At 36.2% G+C, this 28,000-nt stretch overlaps 5 protein-coding genes across 18 annotated transcripts; 3 read left to right on the forward strand and 2 right to left on the reverse strand.

The window, feature by feature from the left end:
• The first annotated feature begins 235 nt into the window (after positions 1-235).
• Positions 236-1,597, forward strand: LOC129574564 (60S ribosomal protein L21). Of its 2 annotated transcripts, none has more exons than XM_055456715.1 (3): positions 236-338; positions 709-854; positions 1,139-1,597. In XM_055456715.1, the coding sequence occupies exons 2-3, from the start codon at positions 726-728 to the stop codon at positions 1,487-1,489; spliced, it is 480 nt and encodes a 159-aa protein (XP_055312690.1). In that variant the 5' UTR covers positions 236-338; positions 709-725; the 3' UTR covers positions 1,490-1,597. The 2 variants fall into 2 exon arrangements, with proteins under 2 accessions (XP_055312690.1, XP_055312691.1); XM_055456716.1 differs by having other exon boundaries at positions 335-453.
• A 1,455-nt stretch (positions 1,598-3,052) lies between these two features.
• Positions 3,053-4,417, forward strand: LOC129574791 (BTB/POZ domain-containing protein 6-B-like). Its single transcript, XM_055457257.1, has one exon. It carries the CDS (start codon positions 3,053-3,055, stop codon positions 4,415-4,417), a length of 1,365 nt encoding a protein of 454 aa, XP_055313232.1.
• An 836-nt stretch (positions 4,418-5,253) lies between these two features.
• Positions 5,254-7,752, reverse strand: LOC129574560 (ubiquitin carboxyl-terminal hydrolase 46). The gene is made up of 5 exons (XM_055456712.1): positions 7,257-7,752; positions 7,069-7,149; positions 6,114-6,974; positions 5,817-5,960; positions 5,254-5,732 (listed from the first exon to the last, which is right to left on the reverse strand). The coding sequence occupies exons 1-5, from the start codon at positions 7,257-7,259 to the stop codon at positions 5,622-5,624; spliced, it is 1,200 nt and encodes a 399-aa protein (XP_055312687.1). The 5' UTR covers positions 7,260-7,752; the 3' UTR covers positions 5,254-5,621.
• Positions 7,753-7,914: 162 nt separating this feature from the next.
• LOC129574558 (copper-transporting ATPase 1) lies at positions 7,915-20,599 on the forward strand. 10 transcript variants are annotated; one of them, XM_055456700.1, is made up of 8 exons: positions 8,245-9,265; positions 9,886-9,982; positions 14,008-14,570; positions 14,791-16,979; positions 17,186-17,665; positions 17,791-18,170; positions 19,198-19,233; positions 19,878-20,079. In XM_055456700.1, the coding sequence occupies exons 1-7, from the start codon at positions 9,247-9,249 to the stop codon at positions 19,229-19,231; spliced, it is 3,762 nt and encodes a 1,253-aa protein (XP_055312675.1). In that variant the 5' UTR covers positions 8,245-9,246; the 3' UTR covers positions 19,232-19,233; positions 19,878-20,079. The 10 variants fall into 10 exon arrangements, with proteins under 10 accessions (XP_055312671.1, XP_055312676.1, XP_055312675.1 ...); XM_055456696.1 differs by lacking the exon at positions 19,198-19,233 and having other exon boundaries at positions 7,915-9,265; positions 19,878-20,599; XM_055456701.1 differs by lacking the exons at positions 19,198-19,233; positions 19,878-20,079 and adding an exon at positions 18,385-19,175 and having other exon boundaries at positions 7,915-9,265.
• Positions 20,585-27,998, reverse strand: LOC129574559 (phospholipase B1, membrane-associated). 4 transcript variants are annotated; one of them, XM_055456711.1, is made up of 8 exons: positions 27,796-27,998; positions 23,007-23,406; positions 22,608-22,827; positions 22,371-22,402; positions 22,265-22,282; positions 22,106-22,170; positions 21,541-21,815; positions 20,585-21,404 (listed from the first exon to the last, which is right to left on the reverse strand). In XM_055456711.1, the coding sequence occupies exons 2-8, from the start codon at positions 23,208-23,210 to the stop codon at positions 20,962-20,964; spliced, it is 1,257 nt and encodes a 418-aa protein (XP_055312686.1). In that variant the 5' UTR covers positions 23,211-23,406; positions 27,796-27,998; the 3' UTR covers positions 20,585-20,961. The 4 variants fall into 4 exon arrangements, with proteins under 4 accessions (XP_055312686.1, XP_055312682.1, XP_055312683.1 ...); XM_055456707.1 differs by lacking the exon at positions 27,796-27,998 and adding an exon at positions 25,626-25,791; XM_055456708.1 differs by lacking the exon at positions 27,796-27,998 and adding an exon at positions 25,547-25,791.
• Between the last annotated feature and the right edge of the window lie 2 nt (positions 27,999-28,000).

The raw sequence follows: 28,000 nt of genomic DNA on the forward strand, positions 1-28,000 counted from the left end.
ATTTGAAATTAATGCTCAAAGAGAAAATAGAAAAAAAAAAATTAAATTGATATTGAAAATAAAAATTGAATGACAAACAAAAATTGTTTTTTTTCATTTAATTCAAATCAATTGAATCGTAATAAAATATCGTATCAATCATTAAAAAAAAATGTAAAGTCCGTAATTGGAATGCGTTCAAATGGTCGAATGTGAGTGATAGAATGGATATGTCAATTCTATTACAAATTCTGGTGGTGTGTTTGTTGAACAGGGGGCGCCATCATGAGAGCGTAGCTGAAGTCACTTCGTATGTTTGACATAACCTCTCTTTTCGATCTGCTTTGTTCAAGTTGACGGTATGTGCTCTTTTCTGGTGTCTTGAAAATTTTCCAAATTTTCCCAAATAATTGCATAAATAGTGAATTTTCTGCATTTATTCGGTCGATTGAAGCATCGATGCAAATCAATAAAGTGAAGTTTTACCGAAATATTAACGAATTTTATGGGAATTTATTGAATATTTTACGACAAAAATTTGTCTTAAGTCAATCTGCGCTTGACACGTGGTTTACATACAGCATTTATACACAAGTTCAAACCGATTTCCACTGTGTTTATTGATTTTTTACCGATTGCTTTGCGAAAAATTTGCGATGAATTTGGGATTTTATTGAGAAATGTGTACGATTCGATCGAGTGACTAATGAAATTTTAACTCTTTTTCAGGCTAACACAACAGCAAAATGACAAACTCAAAAGGTTATCGTCGTGGTACCCGAGACATGTTCTCGCGTCCATTCAGAAAGCATGGTGTTATTCCACTTTCAACATATATGAAAGTCTACAAAATCGGCGATATCGTTGACATCAAGGTAAATATTACGAGAAACAAGGCGCTTTAAATTTTTCTCGTCGAAAATCAATTTTTCTAGTGAAAGTGTGTGTGTGATACACAACGTATAGGATGGTCAACAATGGAATCGGCTATTGCAATCAAGATATTATCATGGTTGAGTCTTTGTGCAATGTAACCGAAAAACCCATTGAATCCATCTATTCCGATTGTTGTGCCATATTCAAAATTGATTTAACTTTTTCCATCGTCTTCTAATGCGTTCTTTCTCTCTCTCTTTTCTCTCTTTCTTACCGTTTCCAGGGTAATGGTGCCGTTCAAAAAGGTATGCCATACAAAGCTTATCACGGTAAAACTGGTCGTGTGTACAACGTAACACCACATGCTGTCGGCGTTATTGTCAACAAACGTGTACGCGGAAAGATTTTGCCAAAACGTATCAATGTCCGTATTGAACACGTTAAGCACTCAAAATGCCGTGAAGATTTTTTGCGCCGTGTCAAGGAAAACGAAAATTTGTTGAAAGACGCCAAAGAAAAGGGCAAATGGGTATCGTTGAAACGCGAACCAAAACCACCACGTCAATCACGCGTTGTGAAAAATCCACCAACCCCAATCGCATTGGCACCAATTCCATACGAATTCATTGCCTAAGTTAAAAGCCGTTTACAGTTTTTAATTTTTACAATTCTTAATTTGTATGTGAAATGAAAATGGAAGAAAAAATAATAATCAACAACAAAATGCGAAAAATATAAACAAGTGCACATTTTTTATTATCGATTGTGGCAAACACACATCCCAAACATACACAATGTCAACCGTGTTCAATTCATTTGCAGCGCCTTCTTTTTCTCTTCTGCAGTGAGATACATTTTTTTTCAGGTTAAATCTTTTGACATCGATAGGTGATACACACTGAGTACATTGACTTTTTCTTTTCGCCGGTGGATGGATCTGATTTCCTTTTGAAATGAAAATTCGGAAAATTCGCACGATTCAAAACTCAAAGTCGAAATATGAAGAACAAAAAATAATCCCAATTCAAAGCCGACATATTCAGAGGCAAAATACAAAGCAATAACATTAGGATTTTTTTTTATCGCCATCGGATGATTTCGATGATCTGATTAAAATAACCGATTCGGACTTGTTGGTTAGAAGAATTTCTTGTATAATTTAATAGAAGTAGCTTTGTCTTATATTAAACACTACTGTATACACGTTGACAGTTATTCATGCTTGTTGATAACATTGAACTAGAATTGAATATTAATTCTCCAGAAAAATGTGTATTTTCAAGAGAAATGAAGAAAAAAAAAATGATGAAATATACGCCAAAGTGTGAAAACGACAAAATCATTATCTATTGGCGTGTTTACCGAATGAAGTATCACTTTTTTTTTAGCAATTTTCAACATAAACACTAATCATTTTCTCTGGAAAGAAATAAATAGCTCACATTTTTTTTACAACCAAAATCTTCGGAAATCTCTATCTCTTCTCAATGGTGAAGCTAAGAAAAAAAAATAGCATTGTGTATTTTGTCTCTGTGATTCTTTGGTATAAAGACAACACGATGCAATATTTTTCAAAATAAACTAAACAACCGCCACTCAGAGAGGTAGATTCGTTTGAATTGGTCTGAAAATCATATTTTTACTTTTCAAAACCGATTGTCAAGTCATTGTGATTCTGTCGATAGTTGTGCTTTTACAAAATACATTTCAACATTATATACAAATGTGAGTGTAAAAATATCATATTTTTCAATCTATAAATCGAATAAAAACGATTCAATTCTGGTTTTGTATATTTGAAAGTATCAAATTAGTGAACAAAAATTCAACAAAATCTACACTTAAAACACATTGCATAAACTGATTTTTCTGAATGTAGCAAATTTGCCGGTGGTTTTATTGTAAACAAAGTTTGTTCAAGCATAGCATCGAATGGCTCAATGCGTAAGCGTTTAGATTTATGCAATTTGATTGATAAATATAAAAAGGATCGCGTGCCGATGTTTCTTTGTCACATTAACCGTTTGTAGTAACAGGCAAAAGGAGCACATTTGTCTGTGTGAAAACCACCGTTTATTGAGATCGCGTTCATTTATTTGTTCTTTGAGAGTTTCGCCATAGTATGTTGTTCTTAAAAAAACGTATACTCAAATTTATGTATTTTTCCAGAAAATATACGTGATAATACCTGCTAAAAATGAGTTCATTGCCATTGGTATCACTATCTAAGGAGTTCACCAATACAAACAGTATACTTGAGATGACAAAAAGTCTCTACTTGAACGATGTTAATGCAAACGTACGGTTTTTATTCGTTATTTATGGCCAAGAGATACTTGTGCCGGCTCACAAAATAATATTAGCAGCATACAGCCCAGTGTTCAATGCAATGTTCTTCGGTTCTCTCAAAGAAACTGGCAACATCCACATCAACGACGTATCAATCGATAGTTTTAAAGATTTCCTCAGCATTTTCTATCTGGACACAGTGAAAATTACCAGTGATAATATTGAACAATTCACATATTTGGCTGACAAATACGATGTGCCGAAAGGTATTGAAATGTGCGAGCGATTCCTCTTGGACAATTCAAGAAGCTTCGATATTTGCGTATTGCTTGAGTTTGCGACCAATTACAATCTACGCAAACTCCGTGAGAATTGTAGGTGCAAACCTGCCGAGGTATTCGAATCGAATTATTTCATTACCGTCACTTTGGATATGCTGAGAACGATCTTGCAATTAGTTGACTACAAGTGTTTTGAAGTACATGTATTTCGTGCATGCATGAGATGGGCTAAAAATGTATGCAATCATGATGGTATTGATCCAACAGACGCACCAAATCTGCGCTTTGCATTGAAGGACTGTTTCTATTTGATTCCGTTTCTGTCAATGAGATTTGCCGCTTTTCTCGATATTGTTTCCTCAAACCGAACACTCTTTTTGATCGACGAGATTATTGACATCCAGAATTTTATTCTGTGGGGCAAATCAACCGATATCACCAAACAATTTGCAAATAGGAAGAACGAAGCTGCAACATTATCCTGGTGCGAGGAATTGCTAATCAATTTCAAAATTCATCCGGTACAAGATGATGGTGCATGGCTTGACATTTATAGCAAACAATACACAACATTTAGCTCGTCATACAGATTATTGTTTGGTGGTTTCAAATTGCGTCCGATGAAGAAACAACCTGGTCCAAACCGGTTGCTAAACGGAGACATTCACATTACAAAACAAATGGACTGTTCAGACATATTGATTGATAAAATTCAATTGAAGGTTAATATTGATAATGATGCTACTCAACTACCTTCTGTTATGTTTGACAAACACATTGTCATCATACCAAATGAGAAGTACACCATTTTCATCGATTTTGGTCGTAATGCCATTTGTACAACTAGTGGCATGCTCAGACTGTGGAAATATTTTGGAGGTGAAAATGAAACCAGTTCTACTTTACAAAACGACATTCGTATCGATTTACATGATGATTACACCAACGCCATGTACAACATCGTTTCGCAATTGCACTTCAACCGGGTTTAAGGAAACGAAAGACAGTGAAATCGATTGGCATTTTATTGTTATAGTATTGTAGAATAATTACCCGGGTGGACGCGATAGGCTCTGATGAAAGCCTACATTCGTTCGATAAAGCCTCATCAAACAAACGTAGGCTTTCATCGAAGCCTATCGCGTTCACCCGTGTATTTTCAAACCTTTTATTCTCATTCTTCCTTCCTCTATCAAGATTCTTCGAACTGAAAATCTCCATGTTTTACTCGTTTTTGTATCCTTTTCACATTGCCCACATTGAAGGTGATGTTAAGAATAGATTTCACGATTAGCACCATTTAGACTATTATTCCTCTGCTGGAATTGTGTTAGGCGAACGCTAAATTCTGATGCAGAGCTTCTGATGAACTGAATTTATTATTATATAAAGGTAAGGATTATTTTGCGAAAAAGAAAAAAAAAGCTGCAAAAAAAAACCAAGTTGGTAAGATTTTTTTTTAAATGAGATCATTCTTGTTGTAAGAAATAACGTAATAATTTTGTTCTGATTAAAGACTTGCTCATGTATGAATTTTGCTGTTTCTTGTTGACATGCCCACTGTTTTTTCCTTCTTTTTTGCCTCATTTTTTAATTATTCATTTTTGGCAAAGCATCTGAAAATGAGATTCAAGGCCATTTCAACGCTATTATGTAACAGTCACAAAAAAATTCCCATGCCAAAAATATTCATAAAAAAATACATACAATTAAACCATGATATGTGCTAGAGATGGAATTCTAAAGGTAAATGTAAAAAAAACATATTCTAATATCCAAGAAAAAAAAATTTGATAATTTTTTTCCCGTCAAATTAAACAGCTACGTAAACATTGTTCATATTTTTCCATCTTTCAGAATTTTATTTGACAAAAAAAAATTCACTATAAAAGATTCACGCATGATTCAATGAAATGTTTGTGTTGGCTGAATCTATTGAACTGCACGATGAATCGGTCGATAGGTAATAAATTACAGTTCGTGCTTAGTTTTTTGTTTTTCTCTCTTCATTTCAATTCCAAAAATTGAAACTCAACAGATAAAAAAGAAATTATTGATATATTTCCTCATCTGGACAAGTATGTGGCGGTTCATTTGTGATTTATTTTGTTTCTTTCGTCTTTTTGAGCACATACACACCATTGCAAGCAAATTCCGTCTCATTCCGAAATAATTTCGGAGCGGATGTGCCTATTTTCACGTGCCACAATCTCTCGATTGATAGAATAAAATATAACCAGTTTCGGATGATTTTTGAATATCTGAAGTTAGTCCATAGAAATCTTCAATCGCTGACGCATCGATTTTCTGTATTGGCGAAAATGCAAAGATATTTTAGTGGACATTGGCAATGGAATGAATGTGTGGAGGTATAAAAACAATGTGACTTACATCGACCATGTCGTCATCGAAAAGTAACCAAAAACCATGACTCTTAACAATACTAATGTAGTGACCACGGTTCGGTCCAGAACCGCAATGTATAACAACAGCCATAAGATCGTACAATCGATCTGGATTCACAGCATCGTCGGACTGGAAAAAAGGCGAAATAAATAGGTTGACATTTAATAGCGTTAAAAAAAACAGAATATTTCCAATATTTGTGCTGGTAAAATAGAGACAGATTTAGCGCCAGACAAATCCTGAATCGTTTAAAAAAAAAACTAAAATACACCCAGCACTCACCGTATTAAACAGTCGTAATTCTAGCGGGAACACCACCCGATGCGATACTTTAATGTGTCTATTATATTGCTCCATATATTTAAAACGTTTTAAATGCAGCGACAAAATCATTGGCAACTTTTTGACGCGCATTCGCTTTTGGGCTTCTTGATAATTACAGCAATTGTCGCATTTAAATTTATTATCACTGCACAGGGTTTCGGTGTTGCTAAAGCATCGTAAACAATGTGTAATGCTAGTGTTTTGATCGACATCGACTTGTAGATCAAAGAAATGCTCATCTTTGCTGCTGACTGTTTCACAATTTAGACAACGTGTTTCACTCGTTAGAGTTCCCTGGAATATTTCATGCACCCATGTTGGTTCCTGAGGTTGGCCATTCGCAGAACCATTACATTCACTACTTGTGCCATTACTTGTACTACCGGCGGCTCCACCGCCTGTGCCACTACCACTGGCAGTGGCACCACCTCCGCTGAAATTCGCCCGAACACTGGCAAAATGTGAACTAGATGATGAAGACGATGATGAAGACGCATTCGCATTTTTCTGGCCACGTTCCGCCAGTATAATCTCATTTATGTGATTGATTAGAAAATTTAAAAATTCATGGGCATCTTGTTGCATATAATTGTCAAACTCTTCTTTCTCCTTTCGTAAGCGTGCGATAAACTTTTTCGGTGCGATTGAACCAACTTTTTTCTTTTGTGTTGCTATGCTATAGAACAAATCGGCTAAACATGACAGTAGCGTTTCTTTGGTTCGTTTATTTTTTGCTTTGTACTCGAGCACCTTCTCTCGGAACGGTTTACAGAAATATAGCGCCTGCAGCACGGAATTACTATAGCACGTATTACCGAACTGTCATAAAGGAAACATAAAGAGAGAAAAGAGGGTAAATAAATTGCAAGTGAATCGAGAACGATGATATTGATATTGATGTTGTTGCACTCACATTGACAAGCCCGAAGTAGTGTTCATTTGGTGGAAATTGGTCAGATCCAATATCTCGTTCCAGCTGCGATATGTTCGTCCCCTGTAAACAAATGCCGAATTTCAATTAAAACCCATCAACACTCACACACTCCGGTCCGACCGACCATCCGAAAAGAAAAACCACAAACAAATCAAAAGGACTTTTACCATCACGTGAAAATTGATGCTGCTTCTGCTGCTAAATGGCACAAATTGCGAAAGCACACACTATCAACAACAACAAAAATACAACAACAACAAAAAATACTTGACGACACTTGCGATAAATTTTTGTTTCGTTTGTTTTTCTCGTCGTTTCGTTTGTTTCTACTTCTTATTCAAAAAAAAAACAAAAAACAAAAACAACTTATGCGAATTTCTCCGAAGCGAAAACCGTTCGAAATGGTGGAATTTTGCTGTTGTTTATTACACCCGATGATTTTGTGTGTGTGCCAACCCACCGAACGTTTTAATTCACTTTGGATGTGTATTTCGTTTCTTTTTTTCGTTGGTCGTTTTGTTTTGTTTTTTTTTTTGGAAATTATTGCTGCGCTCAGCAATATTACCAAAATTGAAACACACAACAACACTCGGCAAATAAGAAAAGATTGCCCATTGCTTCTTCTTCGTTGGAATAAAATCGCATTTATCAATAACACGGACTAAGGAGAGAATGTCAAACAAAAAAAGTTTAATGTTTTCACTTCGGGCCCTTAGCTGCTGCTGCTGCTGCTGTTGAGCTAACGTATGAATGTGTGCGTGTGTGCGTGTGAGTGTGTTTCTATATTTTTTCGATATTGTTTGTTCTCCTTCTCTACTCCTTTTCGTACATCAACGACTACACTTTCGAACAAATGCCAAAAATTCAATTCGCACCAAAAATGCTGCATGAATTTTTGTTCGCTGAATTTCATTAGAATTATGAATAAAATTAAATGGCAACACATTTCATCGTACGAAAATTGATCAAAATTCATTCATTTGTGTGTGTTTTGTGTCTGTCAAGCTGTGTGTTCATTTCAAATGTGTCGTAAGTTTCTCTCACTCTCGCTCTATTTGGCTCGTCGTTCGAATGAATTTCGAATGAATTTCGAATGTTCGAATGTTCGAAAATCATTTTGACATTTCGTTGAGTTGCAGACAATCCGAACGCGACAGACAAACAGACGGAACAACGTGCGTATGTGTGTGATATTTTGACAGTTTTTAAATCAAATCAAATATGATAGCAAAGTTCATTCTGTCTAATGAAAATCTTTTGTAGAAAATAAAAACAACAATCAATAGTGTTTAGTTTAGTGCTTTTATTTGCCGATCCCTTCTTTTGTTTTTTCATTATTATTTCGGTTATTTCTCTTGTTCATCTTGTACTGTAGTTTAATACTAAACAAGGTCAAACACACAGTGTAGATAGTGTTAATTTTCTGTATTGTTTCCGTGGACGCAGAATTTTTTTTTTTTTTGTTATCATTTTGTGATCACATTATGTGATTTATATTGAAAGTGGTTGGCGATTCGGTCATTCACTCTTTCTCTTCGTACGATCAGCACCGATTACTATTGGATACGTGTCGCATCTATTTTCAATTGGATCCGGTTGATGAAAGTGGACGGAATACGCACGAGAAAAAAAAATACATTTTCTATGTGGCAATTGAGAGAGGCGTAAATGCAACAGCTGTTTGCATCCAAATCACGGAGACATCGAGCTGAAATGATGCAAAGATAAAAAAAAAAATCAGATTAAATCAGATTAATCAAAATTTAGTGTGACAAACAAATGTAATAAAAGAAATTACCTGCAAAAAAGAGCATTCCGTGCTTTCATCCCCGGAAACAAAGCAAACGCACAACCAAATTACAAGTGTATAAAATCAAGATAAAAACCAGTTTATATTTCGTGGGCGGAACATACTTTCGTCATATGAATTCAGTTGAATTTTGCATTAGATGTGAATAACATAGCTACGGAAACAATAACAAAATTATTGATAACAAACATTCCAGTCAAATAAAATCAATGTTCAGTTGTTGATTGTTTTTGCTTGGAATTTTCTCCATTTGTACTCGACCCAATTGACCAAGCAGTGACAATTATCAGAAAATGATAATTTTTTGATTTCGATAAATAAAACGAGAAGTTCAACATTTTGCCGCCATGGGCTCCGTAACAGACGGTAAGTTTGGATTCACACTTCTTATCATACCAGGAAAATTACTTTGGAATTGGTCAGCTTTGATGTCTTATGGAAATTTTGGTTATTATGTTTTTTTTTATTGGTTTTTCATGAATACTTCGGTTTCTCTTCGAGCGACAAAACTCAACTGTTCAAGTTCGGTCTAGTTTCTTATGAACCAGAATCATTGTTCCCCGAACAATTTGAACCAAACATGGACAAACAATAATGTTTATTATGATTATTTATCAAAGAATTGCATTCAGACGTTCATATTTGGAATATGGTATATCCCCCAAATTAATTGTGCATTTTCGCACTTTGAACCTTGGCTTTCGCCAAAACTGTCCGGTAAACGTTAAAAAAAATGATTGTCGTTAAAATTGTGACTTTTCTTTATCAAATGTTGTTTTTTTTCTTCTCACAAATACATCGTAAAACTGATGTTGTCTTTTCATCCCGTAACCAAGACATTCGAAACAGCCAGAACTATTCGAAACAGTATAAAGAACAGTGTTATAGTTTGATATTATTTATGGTTGAACAAAACGAAAAAAAAGCCAATTTCGATCTGGGTTTCGATCAAAAACTAATTTATGATTTGATTCAATGTATTTTAGACGAAAGCCAACGGCTTACGACAATGGACAAGACCACCATCGAAGGTTCGTCATCGCGTAATTCTCCGGGCGCTGTGAACAATTTGCAGGCGATCAGGTAAGCACATTTGTTATAATTAAAAAACACATTGTCGCGTTGAACTATGCCTCCGGTTGATATGCGTTGCGTCGGATAGCTTACGACAAAACGGCCGCCCACTTCGATTCGATAAGCTGCGTAGCAACATTGCTAGTGAAATAAAGCTTAACTGAAAATCAAGTACTTTTTCACTTTCCCGACCAATGTTGCGCGCGTTTTCATGATTTGTTTCTAAAACAAGGCCATTGACGTCAAAACACTCATACACACACGCACTCCAGCGAATTACAAGTAAATGAACAAAAACGTTTTAAGTACGCAATTGAGTACTTTGTTCCAAAACACACGATCGCACAGAAATACCACACAAACACACACTGCGAAAGACAAGCCCGCATGTGAAAATAACCACTGATTCGCACCGTATTTGCTATGCTTTTGTTTACTATGCATGCAAAATTCATACACACGGCATGCATACCTGATCGTATTCGATTTACTTTCACTAAAATGATCTTATGCTCCGTGCGAGAGAACTGCTGCTGTTGTTGCTGCCGCCACCACCGACAACTGACTTTCTAAAAAAAAAACCATAACTATTCGGTAGTTTCAGTCGAAACGTAAGCTTAAACGGAGCACAATTCCAATTGGGTTCAGTCGATACATTGGTTCTATTCTCACTGTACTGACCTCGAACGATCAATATGTTAGACAGCCACTTCGACTAATTTCAAGTTTTTGCGCGATTTTTTTTCTCTTCGCTTCTGTTCTGTTGGTGTTGTGCGGTAAACAACAACAGCAACAGTGAACAAATGTATTGCAATATAGGTGTCTTGTGTTGTAACAGTGTTTTTCAGTGCTGTGATTGCGATTTAATCGGTTGCCAATGCGAACGCTTGAGAAGGGTTTCGCACACACTAATCGTTTGCTAATTTTGGTTGTTTTTTTTTCTCTTTTGATCGACTGGTTTGCGGTGAGAGTGAATTGGATATACAATTGAATCACGGGTGCGATTGTGAAAAATTTAAAGATAAATTTTTATGATCAAAAAGCAAACAATGACATTTCAAATTGAATCATATCGATTTTTGAGTTCTATGTGTTGTTGATCCTCGACGAATAGTCATTCGCCATCGAAAAGAGTGTTTGTGATCATCGACTGAATAGTTTTTTTTTTGGTGTGAAATACTCCAGATGCGAGTTAAAAGGTAAGAATATTACTGTTGCGTAGAATTTTAAAACTGAGCGATTTATTTGCTGCAATTTGTAGCCTGCAAAAAAATTGTTATTACCGTAAGAGATACCCAGCATTTCGAATTCTACATTTTGAAACCAGACAATTGTTTTCCATCACAGTCAACATTACGAACACGATAGAAAATTTTAAGTGCTCGGCACAGTACTGCTCGCTACTTGTGCTCTAGTTTATGCCATTTCATTGACTATAAAACCAGATTCGTGGACCGCTTCTTTTCATACGATGCAAAAGACACGGTTTACCAAATTGGTATTCGTAAGACCATACAATTTCAAGTGAATAGGTTCGGCCATATGTGAAAAAGTACAGTTATGCATTCAAAAAACCGCGCGACGCAACAGCTCAACAGTGGCATTTTTTTTTCATTGCACACACTTTTTTCTGCTTTCCATATGTTTGACGTGATCAAAAGACATGGTTCGAAGTGAAACGGTACTATATTGGGAGAAAACATAAAGCCAGATGAAAATTACGGATTTTTTTTGTGGTTATTGAATATTGTTTATGGAATACTGAATGGGATTTAAAGAGAAAGAATCGAGTTTAAAGAGAATGAATGGGATTTAAAAGGAAAAATCACTTGTGATTTTAGTGGAAGAAGCGGTGAAGCTAATTAAAACTGATGATCAAACGATGAACTAATGAAAATTAATGGCTCAGGGCTTCATTTCACTTTCATTGATTTCGATAATGGTCTTTCGCATTTCGAGCAATTGAACATTCGATCCATATGGAAGAAATTCCAACAATTTTTGAGCGAAAATAATAATTAATCCGATTTACCGATCGCTAAAAGTACCGGAGATTTGGATTTTGCAGAGAAATTCGATTTTTTTCGAAATTCAATGCGAAGAAAAACGATTTGGAACGAAATTGTTGCAATTTTTGGAATTTCCGTCCATCACGAAATTTTAACCTTGGACTGGACAACGACTTTTCTCATTCAATAAGAGATTTCTAATATTGAAGTGAACCCTCTATCTAGCTATATAGTTGAAACAACCTGGGGAAACCCCTTGATCGACTACAATTTGAAAGTCGTGATTTCATCAAATTGAACGATAAATTCCAATGATCAAAACAGGATGCGTTAGTCAATGACCAAAGGACAGCAAAATTTAGTCAACGCATTCCGATCAGAATGAAATGAACATTCCGATTGCAACGACCTGATTATATCGTTGAGATTTTTTTTAAGACTTTTAAGTGTTTCATTGTTTGTCCTGTAAATTTGGCCATATGTTGTAGTGTGAAAATGAGTCAATGAATTCTTAGTTGCCATTTGAATGCCGTTAAATACATATTTTAATAACAACAATCGTTATTTATTACTATAGTAAGCCAATTATATTAATGTCATGTCCTCCTAAGCAAATTCACAGACAATTTCTCTCTCTCTTTCTTTCTCTCTCTCTCTCTCTCTCTCTCTCTCTCTCTCTCTCTCTTTTGTTCCAAATCACTGACCTATTGCCATTCCATTTCGTTTTACTTATGTTGCAAATTAAAGTGTTTACTAAACACTGTTTAGTAAACTAAAGCCGAAAATAGTTGAGTAGTTTATTGAAAGGTCACGAATGATATATGGCCTAACGGCACGTACGCATATTGATCATATGATCTATAACCTGTGCACCAATATACACATATCGCTGTAACTATTGAACCAACACTTAACGAATGCACTCGTTTAACTGCAATCGTTATTGGATCACAATAACTTGATTTATCTAATCGGTTGTTCCGAAGATTAGAAAATTCATAAATAAATCACATTTCAAAATAGTTCAATAAAAAAAAAAATTCATAGACTAGATAGCCAAAGTGCGAAATTCATTTTAAGGTTTTGTGAGTGGCACAATTTTGAATTCAGACGTAGACTAAGAAAATCGTTTCTATTTCAAAGCTGAATTTCAGTTTCAATTCCATTTCGCATTTCACTATGTGTTTCCATGGTTTCATCAAATGAAGCGCCAGTCTGGCCGTTTATCAGCAATAGATATACTACCTTTATTATATACGATGGTTCCCACTTCCTCTTCCACATTATGCCGAAATAATGTTGTAAAAATGCCATCTAAACCCACTAAACCCATGTCATCATGAAAATCCCGGATCAACATTGTTCAGTCAACATTCGCATAAAGTCTTCAATTGCTGATTACGTCTTATCGCTTTCGTCTATCTGAGTTCCATTCTTTTTTTCTTTACCAACAATAAAAGACGCACACCGTGCAGTATTCGGATCAGTTGAAGCAAAGCGAAGGAACGAAAAAAAAAAACACAAACACAAATTGTTTCGATTTCATTTCTCTAAGTTGTCAAAGGTATCAACAGTATATCTCTCTCGGCCTATTATGAGTGCAATAAAGTTTTGAATTATTACTTCTTTCTCTTTCCGTTCATATTATTCGTACAGTTTTTGTTCACTCGTCGATTGTGTATGACTTTCGAATGATTTAACGGTTTTAATACTGGAACCGAAGGTAGACAAATAACGTCGTAGTACGACTGCGTAATCTACAATGTATTTTGTCTTTTCTCCACTAATATAATATCAGTGTGTATGTGTGTTTTTTTAGTTGAGAATTTTGCGTTTTTCTTTTCCTTTCTCATTGACTTTGTATGAACCCAATACAGTTTCTTTGTTCGGTAACATATTGGTTCATTCATTAGAGAATTGTTGTTAGTTATTTTTTTCGTCGTTTGGAAATTACTGTCTAAACATTAATCTTCTAGTTTTCATGTGAATTAATTTGTGCATTATTTTTCTTTTGTTTTTGTTTAGCAAAATGGAGGAGCGCCAAAGTTTGTTGGAACGTGTGACTGCATCGGTACGATTGCCAATCAATGGCATGACCTGTCAGTCATGTGTTAAAAATATTGAAGGAAATATTCGAACAAAACCCGGTGTGGTGACTATTAAAGTAAATCTACAGGAAAAAGCTGGCTACATTGACTATGATCCACAAATTACCGATCCACGTCAAATTGCATCTCAAATCGATGACATGGGCTTTGATTGCGAATATTTACCTGATGAAGACGATGAAATTGCGGCTCGCATTGTTGAAATCAATAAAACGAAGGTGGCTAACGCACGTATTTCCATCGATGGCATGCGATGCCAAAGTTGCGTGAAAAATATCGAAGGGAATATTGGATCACAGCCGGGTGTTAAACAGATTAAAGTGAATTTAGAGGAGAAAATGGCCATCGTTGAGTATGATAGTGAGGTGTGTACGGATGAAGCGGTCGCCGAAATGATCAACGATATGGGATTCACGGCAACCGTTGCCAATGACAATGCGATCAAACACGAAAAGACTGACATAATTTTTAGCAAGAAAGGTACATTTTGATTGATTTGAAAGAGAAATGTGGGGTTTTATCTGAGAATTTTTACTTTAAAGTTGAATTTCAATGAAAAAACTGTTCATTTTACACTCATCGCCTTCTTCTAGAAAAAAAATAATTGTTTTTCTTTTCATAACAAAAAAAACTCGTTTAAAAATGACTCAATCCCATATTAATTGCGATTGCCATTTCTCTCGCCTCCCTTTACTTGCAGATAACACTGGCCGCAAATCCGTATCAGAGACGTTGGTATTTTTGGGTGCGAATGACATCGATTTGGAGAATAATCGTGGTGAATTGCTGGACGAAAACTTGCAAAAATGCTATCTACAAATACAGGGAATGACGTGTGCAAGTTGTGTGGCTGCAATTGAAAAGCACTGTAAGAAAATCCACGGTGTTGACAGTATTCTGGTTGCATTGTTGGCGGCCAAAGCTGAAGTAAAATACAATCCGAATGAAATTTCGGCCAAAGACATAGCGAAGTCAATAAGCGATTTGGGTTTTCCATCGGAAATCATCGATGAACCAGGCACTGGAGAGAGTAGCATTGAAGTGGAGATCAATGGTATGACATGTGCGTCATGTGTAAATAAAATTGAAACGACCATCAAAAAAATGCCTGGTGTAAAAGAAGCGGTTGTCGCTCTGACGACAAAACGTGGTAAATTCCGGTTCAATACCGAAGAAACTGGTGCACGGAGTATATGTGATGCGATCAATGCGCTGGGCTTCGAAGCAAAGTTATTATCAAATAAGGATAAAATGGCACACAGCTACTTGGAACATCGGCAAGAAATTCAAAAGTGGCGAAATGCATTCTTCGTATCGCTTGTCTTTGGCGGCCCATGTATGATTGCCATGGTGTATTTCATGGTTGAAATGACGAACAAAAGCCACGAGGAGATGTGCTGTATATTCCTGCCGGGATTATCATTGGAAAATCTGGTTATGTTTGCACTATCGACACCGGTCCAGTTTTATGGTGGTTGGCATTTCTATGTACAGGCCTACAAAGCGGTGAAACATGGCTCAACGAATATGGATGTGTTAATAACGATGGCAACCACAATAAGTTACCTATACTCATTGATTGTACTTGGATTGGCCATTATATTCCAGCACAATACGTCGCCCATCACATTTTTCGATACACCGCCCATGTTGCTCATTTTCATTTCACTCGGCCGATGGCTCGAACACATTGCCAAAGGTAAAACATCGGAAGCATTGTCAAAATTGTTGTCGCTCAAAGCGGTCGATGCTATTCTGGTGACGGTATCGGATACATTCGAAATTCTATCGGAGAAAACCATTTCGGTGGACTATGTGCAAAGAGGGGACATTTTGAAAGTGTTACCCGGCAGCAAAGTGCCGGTCGACGGCAAAGTGATATTCGGTTATTCAACATGTGACGAAAGTCTAATCACCGGCGAATCAATGCCCGTGCACAAGAAGAAGGGATCCGTTCTAATTGGCGGTTCGGTGAATCAAAACGGTTTAATTGTTATGGTCGCTACGCACACTGGCGAAAACACAACGCTCGCACAAATCGTAAAACTGGTCGAAGAAGCACAAACATCCAAAGCACCCATTCAACAGCTGGCCGATCGAATTGCCGGCTATTTTGTACCATTTGTTATCGCTATATCAACATTCACGCTAATCTCTTGGGTGATCATTGGATTCATTGATAAGTCATATTTACCGATGACCATGGCCGAACGGCATAATTTAGGCGACAATGAAATTATCATCAGCTATGCATTTCGATGTGCAATCAGTGTGTTGGCCATTGCATGCCCATGTGCTTTGGGCTTGGCAACACCGACGGCCGTTATGGTTGCCACTGGTGTCGGTGCACTTCATGGCGTTTTGGTCAAAGGGGCTGGACCACTTGAAAATGCACACAAAGTCAAAGTGTGCGTTTTTGACAAAACCGGCACCATCACACACGGCATTCCGATGGTGTCACGCATTACAATGTTTGTAAAGCCAACCATTTGCTCACTACCACGGGCTCTAGTTGCATTAGGCGCTTCGGAATCAAACAGTGAACACCCAATTGCCAGTGCCGTTGTGAAAATGTGCAAAGAAATGCTCGAAACAGATGTGTTCGGTCGGAGCAGTGATTTTCAAGCCGTTCCTGGATGTGGCATTAAGGTTACAGTATCAAATATTGATAATACATTGAAAAATGCCGAAAAAACGGAAAAGATTATAAATTATTATAATGCATACAATGGCAGTGCACAACATAGTAATCTTTTAGTCAATGGCATCACATTCGAAGAGGTCATCCCGCTGCTGAACCAATCACAGAAAAACACCATTGAATTACAACAATTATTGCAATTGGACGAAGAAATTCCGGTTGTTAATAAGGAAGCATTCGATGATGTGGTGAGTGATATTTTTTTCACATGACATTTCTTTTCAATTTTTTTTTTGATCAGGGGGATTTTTATGTCAACAAGAGGATTTTCGGATGAAAATTCCTTTCAAAATGAGGTTTTTCCCATGAAAAAAAGGTTTTCTTTTTCAAAGATCGTGTTAGGAAATCAAAAACGCATGAAAAAAAATTAACAATTTCTCTTTTTCTCCCGCAGAACGAATTACAAGTATTGATCGGCAATCGCGAATGGATGCATCGTAATGGGATTTTGGTGCCGCCGGAGGTGCATATGAAAATGAGCGATGAAGAATCAATGGGCAACACAGTGGTGTTGTGTGCAATGAACAATCAATTGATTTGTATGGTATCTGTTTCGGATATGGTAAAACCAGAAGCACATCTTGCCGTTTATACTCTGCGCCAAATGGGCATCGAAGTAATTTTATTGACTGGTGATAATAAGAATACGGCTGCAAGCATCGCACGACAAGTTGGCATCAAACGTGTATTCGCCGAAGTGCTTCCGTCCCACAAAGTGGCCAAGATACAACACATACAAGAGAAAGGTATTCGAGTGGCTATGGTTGGTGATGGTGTTAACGATAGTCCAGCATTGGCTCAGGCGGATGTTGGTATTGCCATCGCCGCTGGAACTGATGTTGCTGCTGAAGCGGCTGACGTTGTTTTAATGCGGGTAATTGGAAAAACGATTTAATCCAGCAAATTAGTTTAGAATGGAAACAGTTCTAAAGAAGGAATTTTCACTCAAAATTCTCAAAATTCTTTTCACCCAAAGAATTTCGTTGCATTTCATTTCAGAACGATCTATTGGATGTGGTGGCTTGTTTGGATCTATCACGACGAACGGTGCGACGGATACGTTTGAATTTCTTTTTTGCCAGTATGTACAATTTGTTGGGCATACCGTTGGCGGCTGGCGCATTCAGTCATTTCGGTTTGGTGCTACAGCCATGGATGGCATCAGCAGCAATGGCTGCCAGTTCCGTGTCCGTTGTGTGTTCGTCACTTTTATTGAAATTGTATAAAAAACCAACACTGGCATCGCTTCAAACGCCCGAATATCTACGAGAATTGGATCTAAGCGGATCACTTGATCTGGACAATATTTCAATACATCGTGGTCCCGACGATCTTCCACGACCCAATTTCAACAGCTCGAATAGCTCAACACTGTCAAAGTGAGTATGTGATTTGATGGGAAGAAATTAATGCTTTTTATCCTTGCACACGAACTGAACCCTATATCTTTATACCATAACAATATGGTGACTCTATTTAAACTAGTCAATTTTGTGATTTTAATTCATTTCTACACCGACCGTTTTAATCGATGATTTTTTGTTCTTTGTTTTATTTTTTTTTAACTTTTTTTCTAATTTTTTTTTTGTTTAGTTTTTTGCGCACCCCGAACACAGCCTGCTAACTAACAAACTAATAAATGAAATTTGGAAACGAATACCAAAGCGTTCAGCAAGATTCTGAACTCCATCTAACACACACACACATTAACCACCAAACACAAACACACACTAACTTCACTACTAATAAAATGCACAACAATTGTCGTCTTTTTGATACATTGCTTTTATTCCCATGTTACACTAACCCGAATCGAACGAAACACTAATCGCTTGTAGATTATAAGCCTAATTGTAATTAAAAGAAGAAGAAAAAACCCGCTGACTGACTCAAAAAGACATAATTTGCCCACAGCACGGCATTGTTCCCTAATGTTTTTGTTTTCATTAGAGCGTGTTGTGAGCTGATATCAGCAGCACTAACTAACGTCAGCTACTGATATCAGCTGCTAACGAGTATGCGTTGCGTTGTTCTAACGCATTTGCAGTATAAGAACGAAATGGTGAGTAAACTTTCCATTGGTATGTTCAATCTCACCAATGGTAAGTTTACTCACCCTTTCGTTTTTATACTGCAAATGCGTTAGAACAACGCAACGCATACTCGTCAGCAGCTGACGTTAGTTAATGCTGCTGACATCAGATCATAACACACCCTGGTTTTCATTGTACGTCATCGTGTTCTCGACGTAAATAATTGTTGCCTGTTATTCTCTTATTGTTCAATTTAAAAAAAGCCAGCTTCTTCCGATATGTGCTAGTTATACGAAAACAAAACAGAAGAAACAATATAATAATAATTAGAAACAATAATTTTTCATCTAATCTTATTTTGTGTTTTCATCAGATTACAAAAAACTGAATTAGGGATTAGTACCTGAAGGTAAGCTTCAAATTTGTCGACACATTCAGTCTTGTACAATGCATTCCACGACAACAGAGATCTCTTCAACTCATTTATAGCATAATAGTGTCGTTCGTCGGTCACACATATTTACACATACACATGACTACTAAATAAACAATATGATAATAAGAACATCCACCTCTTTTTGGCTTACTCGAGGGCTCAATAAAAAAAAAACATTCAAACAATCACTCAATTGGATTAGTAACACTTAAATTTATAGCGACATTTTGTACATACTCTTCTTATATTTCGTAAAATTTATTCATGGAAAATTTTTAAACAAAATCATTGTCCGAATATTCTCAGGGTGTGAGAATATTGATACAACACAAATCACTTGCAGAATGATTTTTTATTCTTTCGGCTATTTTTTTTCTTCAAGAATTTCTTCAAAAGAACTAATTTCTTTGAATGAAACTAAAATTTGAAAAAAAAATTCTAAGAAAAAAATTTAAGAAATTTTTCCTTCGATGAAAGAAAAAAACGTTCTTTATAACACCAAAAAATTAGCTTTAAAAACCATTTCGATTTAAATGAACCAATGTCTTACTGTTATTTCTTGTTATTTTCTTTGCCATTTCTTTTATTATTAAAAAATGTTATCACGGCCAAATTAGATTGTTCATGTCACAAAAGCGCGGTTTGCAAGAGTCTCCATTGTTAGCTGCCAACGATGATGAAGAAACGTCGACCATAATGCCACTTAACCGATATGACTGTGGCAAAGAGAAATTCCGTGATGTCATCGAAACGCAGAAACTTTGACACTGAATTGTCTTCAAGCTGCAAAATCATCAAATCAAAAATCAACCAAATAAAGATCATCACACGCTACATTTCATTCTCAACTTAAATGCCTTACGACAAAAACCAATGTTTTCCAGTTCACAATACCATTTTCCATCGTATATTGGTAACTTTATTGAAATTTCAGATTGAATTTAAAACAAATTCGGTTAAAATTTCGTTGACAGACAACTTCCCAACCGGTGGATCAAATCCGCTGTTTTACATATTCGGAAACAAAATAAGTTTTTTTTTATTCTTCTAAAAATGGCGATTTTGTTTGAACAAATTCATAAATATTTAGTAAATATTATTTACAATTGTTTTGCTCATTTAATGAAGAAATGGCCTTTATACCATTTATTTTGCTGTAGTTAGAGCGAGTTAGTTTCTTTTTTTTTTTGAAAAATTTTCATGCAAAAATATATTATTGTAAATAGAACAAATGATGAATATTTACTTACTATCCCGTTTATATGTGAAATTGTGATAAAGCAAATGAAAAAAAGGAGAAAAAAATAAAAAAAAAATTCCAAAATAATGTCGAACTAAACATAGACTTTTATTTCTCTGGCAATTAAAAATACAAACAAAAATTATCCACTAAATGACATAAAAAGATGTCTCTTCATGGCTAAAATCGGCTAGCATCAACTCGTGATACAAAAACACATTTTTATTTCTTCTAAAATTTTTCTTATGACAATAATTCAGTTCACTTCAGACGAATTGCGTCCTTCACTTATCAAAATCGTAAATACACCAATTTTCGAGCCATTTGTGTTCTGTTTCGTTTTGTATTCAGCAAATATGCTCGAAAAACCGAGATCCATTTGGATTAGTCGCATGCTTGGACTAATTTATTTCGAAAATGACTAAGAGACAAATGATTAGAATCTAAACAAAATGGCATCATTAGCTATTCTTTTTTGTGAATATATATGGATGCTCGGCAGTTGGACACTTGAATTCGCTGAATTCCTTCTTCCAATTGGTCGATTTATTGCCGTACGGTTCGAACATATTGTTCCACAAGCCATTACTGGCGATGGCGTATCCTTTTTGACTGAGATGAAAGCAATCGACTGACATGTATGTGTAATCGTTATTGCCATTGGAGACGCGCGGAAATTTTACTTGCCGCAAAAATGGTTGATTGATCACCGCAAAATCGTCTTTTTTATTGAACTCATCCAATTCCGGCACTTCGGCTGTCACCTCTTGCCATTTGACCATGGTGTTGAAATAACGTTGACGCAAACCACCATACTTGAAACCAAAGATACAAGGGCACTCAAAATGATTCGATGATATACATTCTTTTGGCTTGCCACGCAGTTGATAGATCACTTTCATGCCTATTTTACATTTATAAATTGGCGACAGGTAATTCAAAATATTTTTTTTCTTTCGGCTGAAACCCAAAGATTGCTTTCGATAGTTTTAGCCTTTGAGTCATTGATCTGAAGAGAATGGATATGCCTTTCAACTTACTTGGTGGTGTCACTAGATTAACAATTGTACGTGGCAAATTGTCCCGCAGTGTGCGAAGTGTTTCAATCAATTCCCGGCGATGATTTTCGGCTGATCTCTCTGGATACGGCAGATAGCAAAAGTCAGAGCAGAAATCATTTGGACCGATTAGAATGGTTACAATCTTCCAATGATTCTGCAAATCAACATTTGGATCACTTCGCATGCGCTTCACCAGAATTTTCGCCTCGTGTGGTATATCTCGAGACATCGCACCTATTTCAGCCACGTTAAACCTGAACGAAAATGTGGACAAGATCGAGATTGTTGTCGTAAATTCAACGGGAAAAAGAACTAACTTAAAATTAAAGTGATTTTTGTTTGCAAATTTTGAAACAAGAATTGAGGTGAGCCATTCAACTTGCGGACAAAGACCGAAAAAAACCTTTTCTTTTTGAAAAAAACAAATTAAAAGGGCAAACTGAGATTTTATCAAAATTTATATTCAATATTTGAATCGGAATCAGTCAATTGATATCAAGCCCAACTAATGTAATACGTAGTGTTTACTATTCATTATTCCTACCTTGCGGATTTATCGGTCGAAAACCCGTCCTGTAGCGAATACCCGTATAAATTCTTGTTGAACTCCTGCAAATAAACCGAATGAACCGATATAACTCGGAAATTGTGACGTCGCCGATTGATTTACCCTTGAAACTCTATATTTTATCTACGAACCTACCTTCAGTATATTTGGAAGCTGAAAAACGGTAGCAAAAACCAGCAAAACGAGAAAGAAAAAAAAGTTAAGTGACCCGTTATAAAACATATGATTCATTATCATTTACCGTTAGAAATTTATGCCAAGTGCCTTGTCCGCCTGAAAATACAATTCACACCAATAACAACAACAGCAGCAATAAAAAAAAGATATGCGAATTAAATTGAATAAATTACCCATAAATTATGGCATGCGTGCTATTTTGATCAAATGGATTTTGATATCACGCTCGCTCGCTCTCTCTCTCACACACAAACACATGTTTGCAAAGCACTAAACGGTTATATTGATAAATGTTACATACCGATTGACCATGAAACACCTTTATTTTCAACGATCACTTGTAAAATGTTCGTGGCAAATGCCCCATTGCCGGCAGTCAGCGAATCACCTATGGCTGCAACGATGTCTATATCACCTGGTCGCACCGTATGCGCTGAAGATGGAACGCTGTCACTTCTTGCGCCCGGTCCATTTGGATCACAGAAAAAACGGGCCGTTTGTGGATATGGTTTTTGTACTTTCTTAATGTGTTAATCGACATGAAAGAGACAAATTTCGTAACACTTAATTTCATGCATTTTGCACTAGCTTATAATGGGTATTCCATTAAGACGGTATTTGTCAATCCTCGAGAGGATTTTTTTTTGCAATCTCGAGTAAATGATTGATCATAATTTTTTCTTTCTGATTTTATTGTTACCTGTCTTTTAAAATTCCATAGATATGCCGATTCAGTGTCAGAGCGGCCAATGAACTTGAACAGTCCCCCTCGAAATTTGCGATATTCATTGATGAACTTATCGAGTATCGTTCGCTGCGCACTGATTGTACCAATTTCGCACACGACAAACACACACATTATGTATACACATATGGCGAGCAGTCGCTTCAACGACAACTCCATTATTCTTCCGTTTTTTTCTTTATTGGATTAAAATAACACTCTCGAATACACGAAATTATTTCAATTTGGAATTTTCGAATTTTACTCGAAATCAATGGTTTTCGTATGTGAAACGCTCGTAGACACCCCTTCACGTTGAATACAAGCACTTTGAATTTAGACGATAGCCATCGCCACCGCGTCAGAACTGATCAATCTGAAATGATTATTAAATTGTGAGAGAGAGAAAAAAGAAGACACACACAAAACCTTCGATCAGATGATTTGGAATGAGAATTGATTTTAGATAGAATCCGTCGTGATGCACCTATTCTCAACATTTTTGCACATCGATTCATAATCAATCCCAGTGAGATCATCGTAGATAAAGCCACAACAACGCAACGCGAGTGGGGAAATCAACGTTTTTCATTCGAAACGAAATAAACGAAATTTTTTGTATTTTTCCCTATACGCCCTTGACTAATAATGCATTTCTAAGTACACGACTAATTACACATCATTGTATAATTAATGGTGTAGCAAAAACGGACCGTTTAAAATGAAAACGTCTTCAATTCGCACATAATTCGGCCGTTTTCATTTCTTATCATTATCACAAACGCCTATCGCTTTGGAAGCCGCTTGTTTCAATGCAAATTCATAATTTTTTTTTCTGTTCGCATCTCTCTCTCTCTCCCTTTTTTCTCTCTACCTCCCTCTATCTTCATTTATCTCTCTATTTCTTTCTCTGTGAGATAACAGAGAGATTCTCTCTCGATCGATTCAACTTGAGAAAAATCGATGTTCTGATGCTTTTGAAATGTGTAACCTCGTAGATTTTTCATATCTGTTGATTGATAGTAAGTGTTCACTTGAAGTATGCAATTGCAATTATTTTCATTCAATGAAAAACAGTAGATTTGTTTGCGACGAAACCGGAGAATAACCGCCAAGTTTCGAAGAACATTATTAATATCTCGTTAAAATGTAGTCAAAACGTGTATTTCTATGTCGTCTAGCAAATAAAATAATGACGCCACTCATTGGAGCAGGAAGGCACAAAATGTTCTAATTTATGAGCATTGCTGAAATAGCACCTGATTGATATATCTATTTGAGACACACAGACACATACGTGTGCATGTTTGCGGTCGTAAAAACGTATATTTGAATCTAAAAAGTGGTTATGCTTAGATAGACTTCCGTTATATCTGTGGGTTTGATACGTCGATTTTTTGTTTATTGGACGCTTGGTTCGTTCCCTTCTTTGGTGGGTTAGAATAGAATCAATGTGAGAGTGATCGCACACATGACCTCGCCCAATGATATGAACGAGATAAAAACGAAGAACGGAAGAGATTTGTTTCTCTTTTTTCTTCGTATTTGATTTAGCGTTAAGTCAATGTCAACTGGATAATTACTGAAATCGCGTGCGAGCAGCTATCAAAGTATGCATAAAATGATCTAATTTAAAACCTTCCTCTTGTAATTTGGAATAAAACACATTTTTATGCTCTTCTCTCAGCTGTTGCTGCTCTCAAATGTTAAACATGCGACAGCGGCTTCACAATGATTTATTCTATGTTAATTTGATTATTTTACGTGTGTGGAAAAATTCACTGGCTGCAAATTAACGCTTCTAATCAAAAATCACCTGATGAAACACAAAAAACTCACTAGACCGATGCAAAGAGCTCATAGACAACTTAAGCCATACCATTTATTTTAAAGACATAGACAACGCTAGATTCTGCAAAATAAATTATGTGTGCGGGCGCAAATGAGCGCGCGCGCGCGCTCTCTCGTGTTCGCGCTTACACAGACTCCGATCGTACGACGAGACCTGTTTTGAAATGTGAGTACGTGCGGATGGAAGTAACAGATGAAGACTGCAATGGCATTTTAAATGCACATTTTTATGCACTTTGTTCACTCTCAAGTTCAAGGTTGCAATCATATTGTTGCATGCTCACAATCACAATGCCATTTATAATAATCTATGCTGTACGATGTTTTTTTGTTCGTTTTTATTTTTTTACGTTTTTTTTCTCCTCTCTTTGGTTGAATGGATGATGATTCAGCTTGGTGAAGTTTATTCACACTCGTTGCACACCAAATTGAGAGATAGAGAGAGAGAGAGAGAGAGAGAGAGAGAGAGAGAGAGAGAGAGAGAGGGAGAGAGAGAGAGAAAGAGAAGAAAAAGCGGTGTGTGCTTATTATTTCAAGTTCAAATTTAATCAGTTGCAAAATTTCACTTGATTCGATGTAATTATTGGTGTGATTATTGATGGATTCGACGATTATTTATCTAATTTCTTTATCATCATCTTCTTCTTCTTTTTCTAAACATTTACATTATTTCACGTTGATTTTCCAAATTATCTAATTGAATTTTTCTGTACTCTCTTCACTCTAATCACTGTATTTATTTACACAGATATTTAACAGTGGTTCGTCTGTTTAAAAGCACTTTTGTGGCTGAATTGATGTTGAAAATATATACATAAGGTGAAATAGAGTGTGTGTGTATGTGCGCGCTAGAGATAGACCGCATGAGACCGAAAAAAGCCGTTGTAAATGGGCCGCCGTGTCGTGTGAACCAAACACTCTAACTAAATGAATGAACGGCCAGAGAGACAGTGTGTTCTATCGGTGCCTTAGGTGACGACGGTGACGGCAACGACGACGACGACGACGACGCCGCACCAGTGCCTTTGACTAGCAAAGCATGAAACAATCGATCAGAACTAATTCACCTTCAGATTCGGCAGCATTACGGACGTCGTAACATAAACAAAACATTTTCAATCGGATTTCATTTGAACATACACACCGTGTGAGATAGAGAGAATTGCTGATTGGTGATGCACACAATGCTAACGCTTGCGAGTGGTATGTGAGCCCGAGGTTGTGTTTCTTTCATTTTTGCATAAGGCAAAAAAAACAACATTAATTACAGCGACAATCAAAATCAATTATCAAATTCGCATTCGATGGGAAATGCATTGAAGCGCACCCAATCATATCAATCAGCTGTGTGTGATGGGTGTATGTGCGTATATTTTCTAAATTGTATCTGTGGCCGAAAAACATAGACCTTATTTTGATATATACAGCACACTTCGATTAAATGGCTACCAAATGTAAGTTCTTTTCGATATGTCCTTCCGGCATCATAAATAATGGATAAAACAATGTAATAATTCTGAATATGGATTCGAAAGCAATTCACCCGCGAATTCACCACTTTATAGGTTTGCAATGGGACCATACAGCCAATGTAAATACATTGATGTAATCGTATGAACTTTCTTCTAAAACTTTGCGAATAAAGTATGAGAATAAAGCGTGGCACCACTATCTTTCCAAATCATATCATTGAAGTCAATGGAATACACAAGACTTCAAAAGTACGGCAACAGATGGCACCTCTATGAATACCATACGCAATCTACGTCGCAAATGAGTCTAGATTGTAGGTTTGTTTACATTAAATTTTTTCGTTGCTTGTTACTTGTTTATGGGCTTTGCAGATATATTCCTCTCTATACTCGGTACAAAAAAAACCAAAGCTGTGAATGAATATGGCGTTCTTTTTTTTGTTGTGAGCTAGCGTAACATAGTGTGTAGATACACGTGCTCATTGCTTTGGTATTAGATGTTTGTAAGCAAATGGACTTGATAAACTTGAGAAAAATAAAATAAAAACCAGTTGAGAAAAAAGTGCGCTAAATGACACATGAGGAATGAGAAATGTAAATAGTTTCAATTACATGATTTATTGATTTGATCGGCCTATTTTTGCTGTTTGCGATCTCTCTACGGTTTAAGAGTACTTTTGTTCTTCAATCAAACAATTTAATCCTGCTTGAAGCCAACCAATTCGGATCGTTCACGATTTCGTCGCTTTTGGATTCATGTTAAGTTTTGTGTAACCATTTGTTTTGGTTCTATTGTTGTTGCTTTTGTCACTGTGTCTTTGAACTGGCTAAGTCATCGCAAAACGTAATCATCGTTTACATGAAAAAATTTACTCATTCACAATTGACGGTTGTTTGAACGTTTGCCTCAATTCTCGAATTGACATGATTTTCTCGAGTGTTGTCGGACAAAAACAAACACACGAACTTTTCTCTCTCTCTCTCTCTTTCTATTGCGCTCAAAAATGAGTGTGTAAGTGAACGTGAAACACCTTTGATAAACAATTGATTTTCGAATGACAATACTCACGCTTACCGGTGAATTGGTCGGTTGCACTCATTTAAACAACCATATATGAATGACTGTCGTTGTTTTTATTTTCCGTTGAGTTACATTTCATAGCTTTGTGTGCTATTCTTAGCAGCTACAAAGCAGACAAATAGATATCATCGATATCTATGAATGATTTTTCAACGGAATGATAATCGGTGGTTAGGTGTGAACAAGGCGATTGATGTGAGTGAAACCGATCAATTTGAAACGGTAAAAAAATGCACTTTGTTCTAATGGAAAATGATGTGTCGTTCCGTGCGATGTCAGCCACTTTTATGCCTCGATAATTGGACACTGAGCAATTTACTAGATGCCAGACAGTATGATTATTGCGAACAAAATTACTCACATTTTACAAATTACCCGGTAATTGCCACCTATTTTTTTTTCTTTTTTGCTTTCCTCAATGAATCGGAAATTATGTTTCAGCTCCAGTTTAATTCACTTCTTCGAAGAAAAAAAAATCTACGATTCGTCGCACTGTTTTTTCCCCTATTCGTTGGAAGAAATTAAAACAAAAAAAAAACAATTATTCAACTCGGGTGTCCTCACGC

Source organism: Sitodiplosis mosellana, unplaced genomic scaffold (assembly GCF_009176505.1).
Source record: "Sitodiplosis mosellana isolate CC-2019 unplaced genomic scaffold, AAFC_SMos_1.0 Smas_scaffold_6165, whole genome shotgun sequence".
Lineage (NCBI taxonomy): Eukaryota > Metazoa > Arthropoda > Insecta > Diptera > Cecidomyiidae > Sitodiplosis > Sitodiplosis mosellana.

Coding starts and splice junctions, on each gene's coding strand:
- LOC129574791 (XM_055457257.1), top strand. CDS start 3,053: ATGAGTTCATTGCCATTGGTATCACTATCTAAGGAGTTCACCAATACA.
- LOC129574559 (XM_055456711.1), bottom strand. CDS start 23,210: ATGGAGTTGTCGTTGAAGCGACTGCTCGCCATATGTGTATACATAATG. Junction 21,816..22,105: donor TCGACCGATAAATCCGCAAG/GTAGGAATAATG, acceptor ATTTTCGTTCAG/GTTTAACGTGGCTGAAATAG. Junction 21,405..21,540: donor TAATCTAGTGACACCACCAA/GTAAGTTGAAAG, acceptor AATGTAAAATAG/GCATGAAAGTGATCTATCAA.
- LOC129574560 (XM_055456712.1), bottom strand. Junction 6,975..7,068: donor ACTACTTCGGGCTTGTCAAT/GTGAGTGCAACA, acceptor CCTTTATGACAG/TTCGGTAATACGTGCTATAG. Junction 5,961..6,113: donor AATTACGACTGTTTAATACG/GTGAGTGCTGGG, acceptor CCTTTTTTCCAG/TCCGACGATGCTGTGAATCC.
- LOC129574564 (XM_055456715.1), top strand. CDS start 726: ATGACAAACTCAAAAGGTTATCGTCGTGGTACCCGAGACATGTTCTCG. Junction 855..1,138: donor GCGATATCGTTGACATCAAG/GTAAATATTACG, acceptor TACCGTTTCCAG/GGTAATGGTGCCGTTCAAAA.
- LOC129574558 (XM_055456696.1), top strand. Junction 16,980..17,185: donor AGGAAGCATTCGATGATGTG/GTGAGTGATATT, acceptor TTTCTCCCGCAG/AACGAATTACAAGTATTGAT. Junction 17,666..17,790: donor CTGACGTTGTTTTAATGCGG/GTAATTGGAAAA, acceptor ATTTCATTTCAG/AACGATCTATTGGATGTGGT.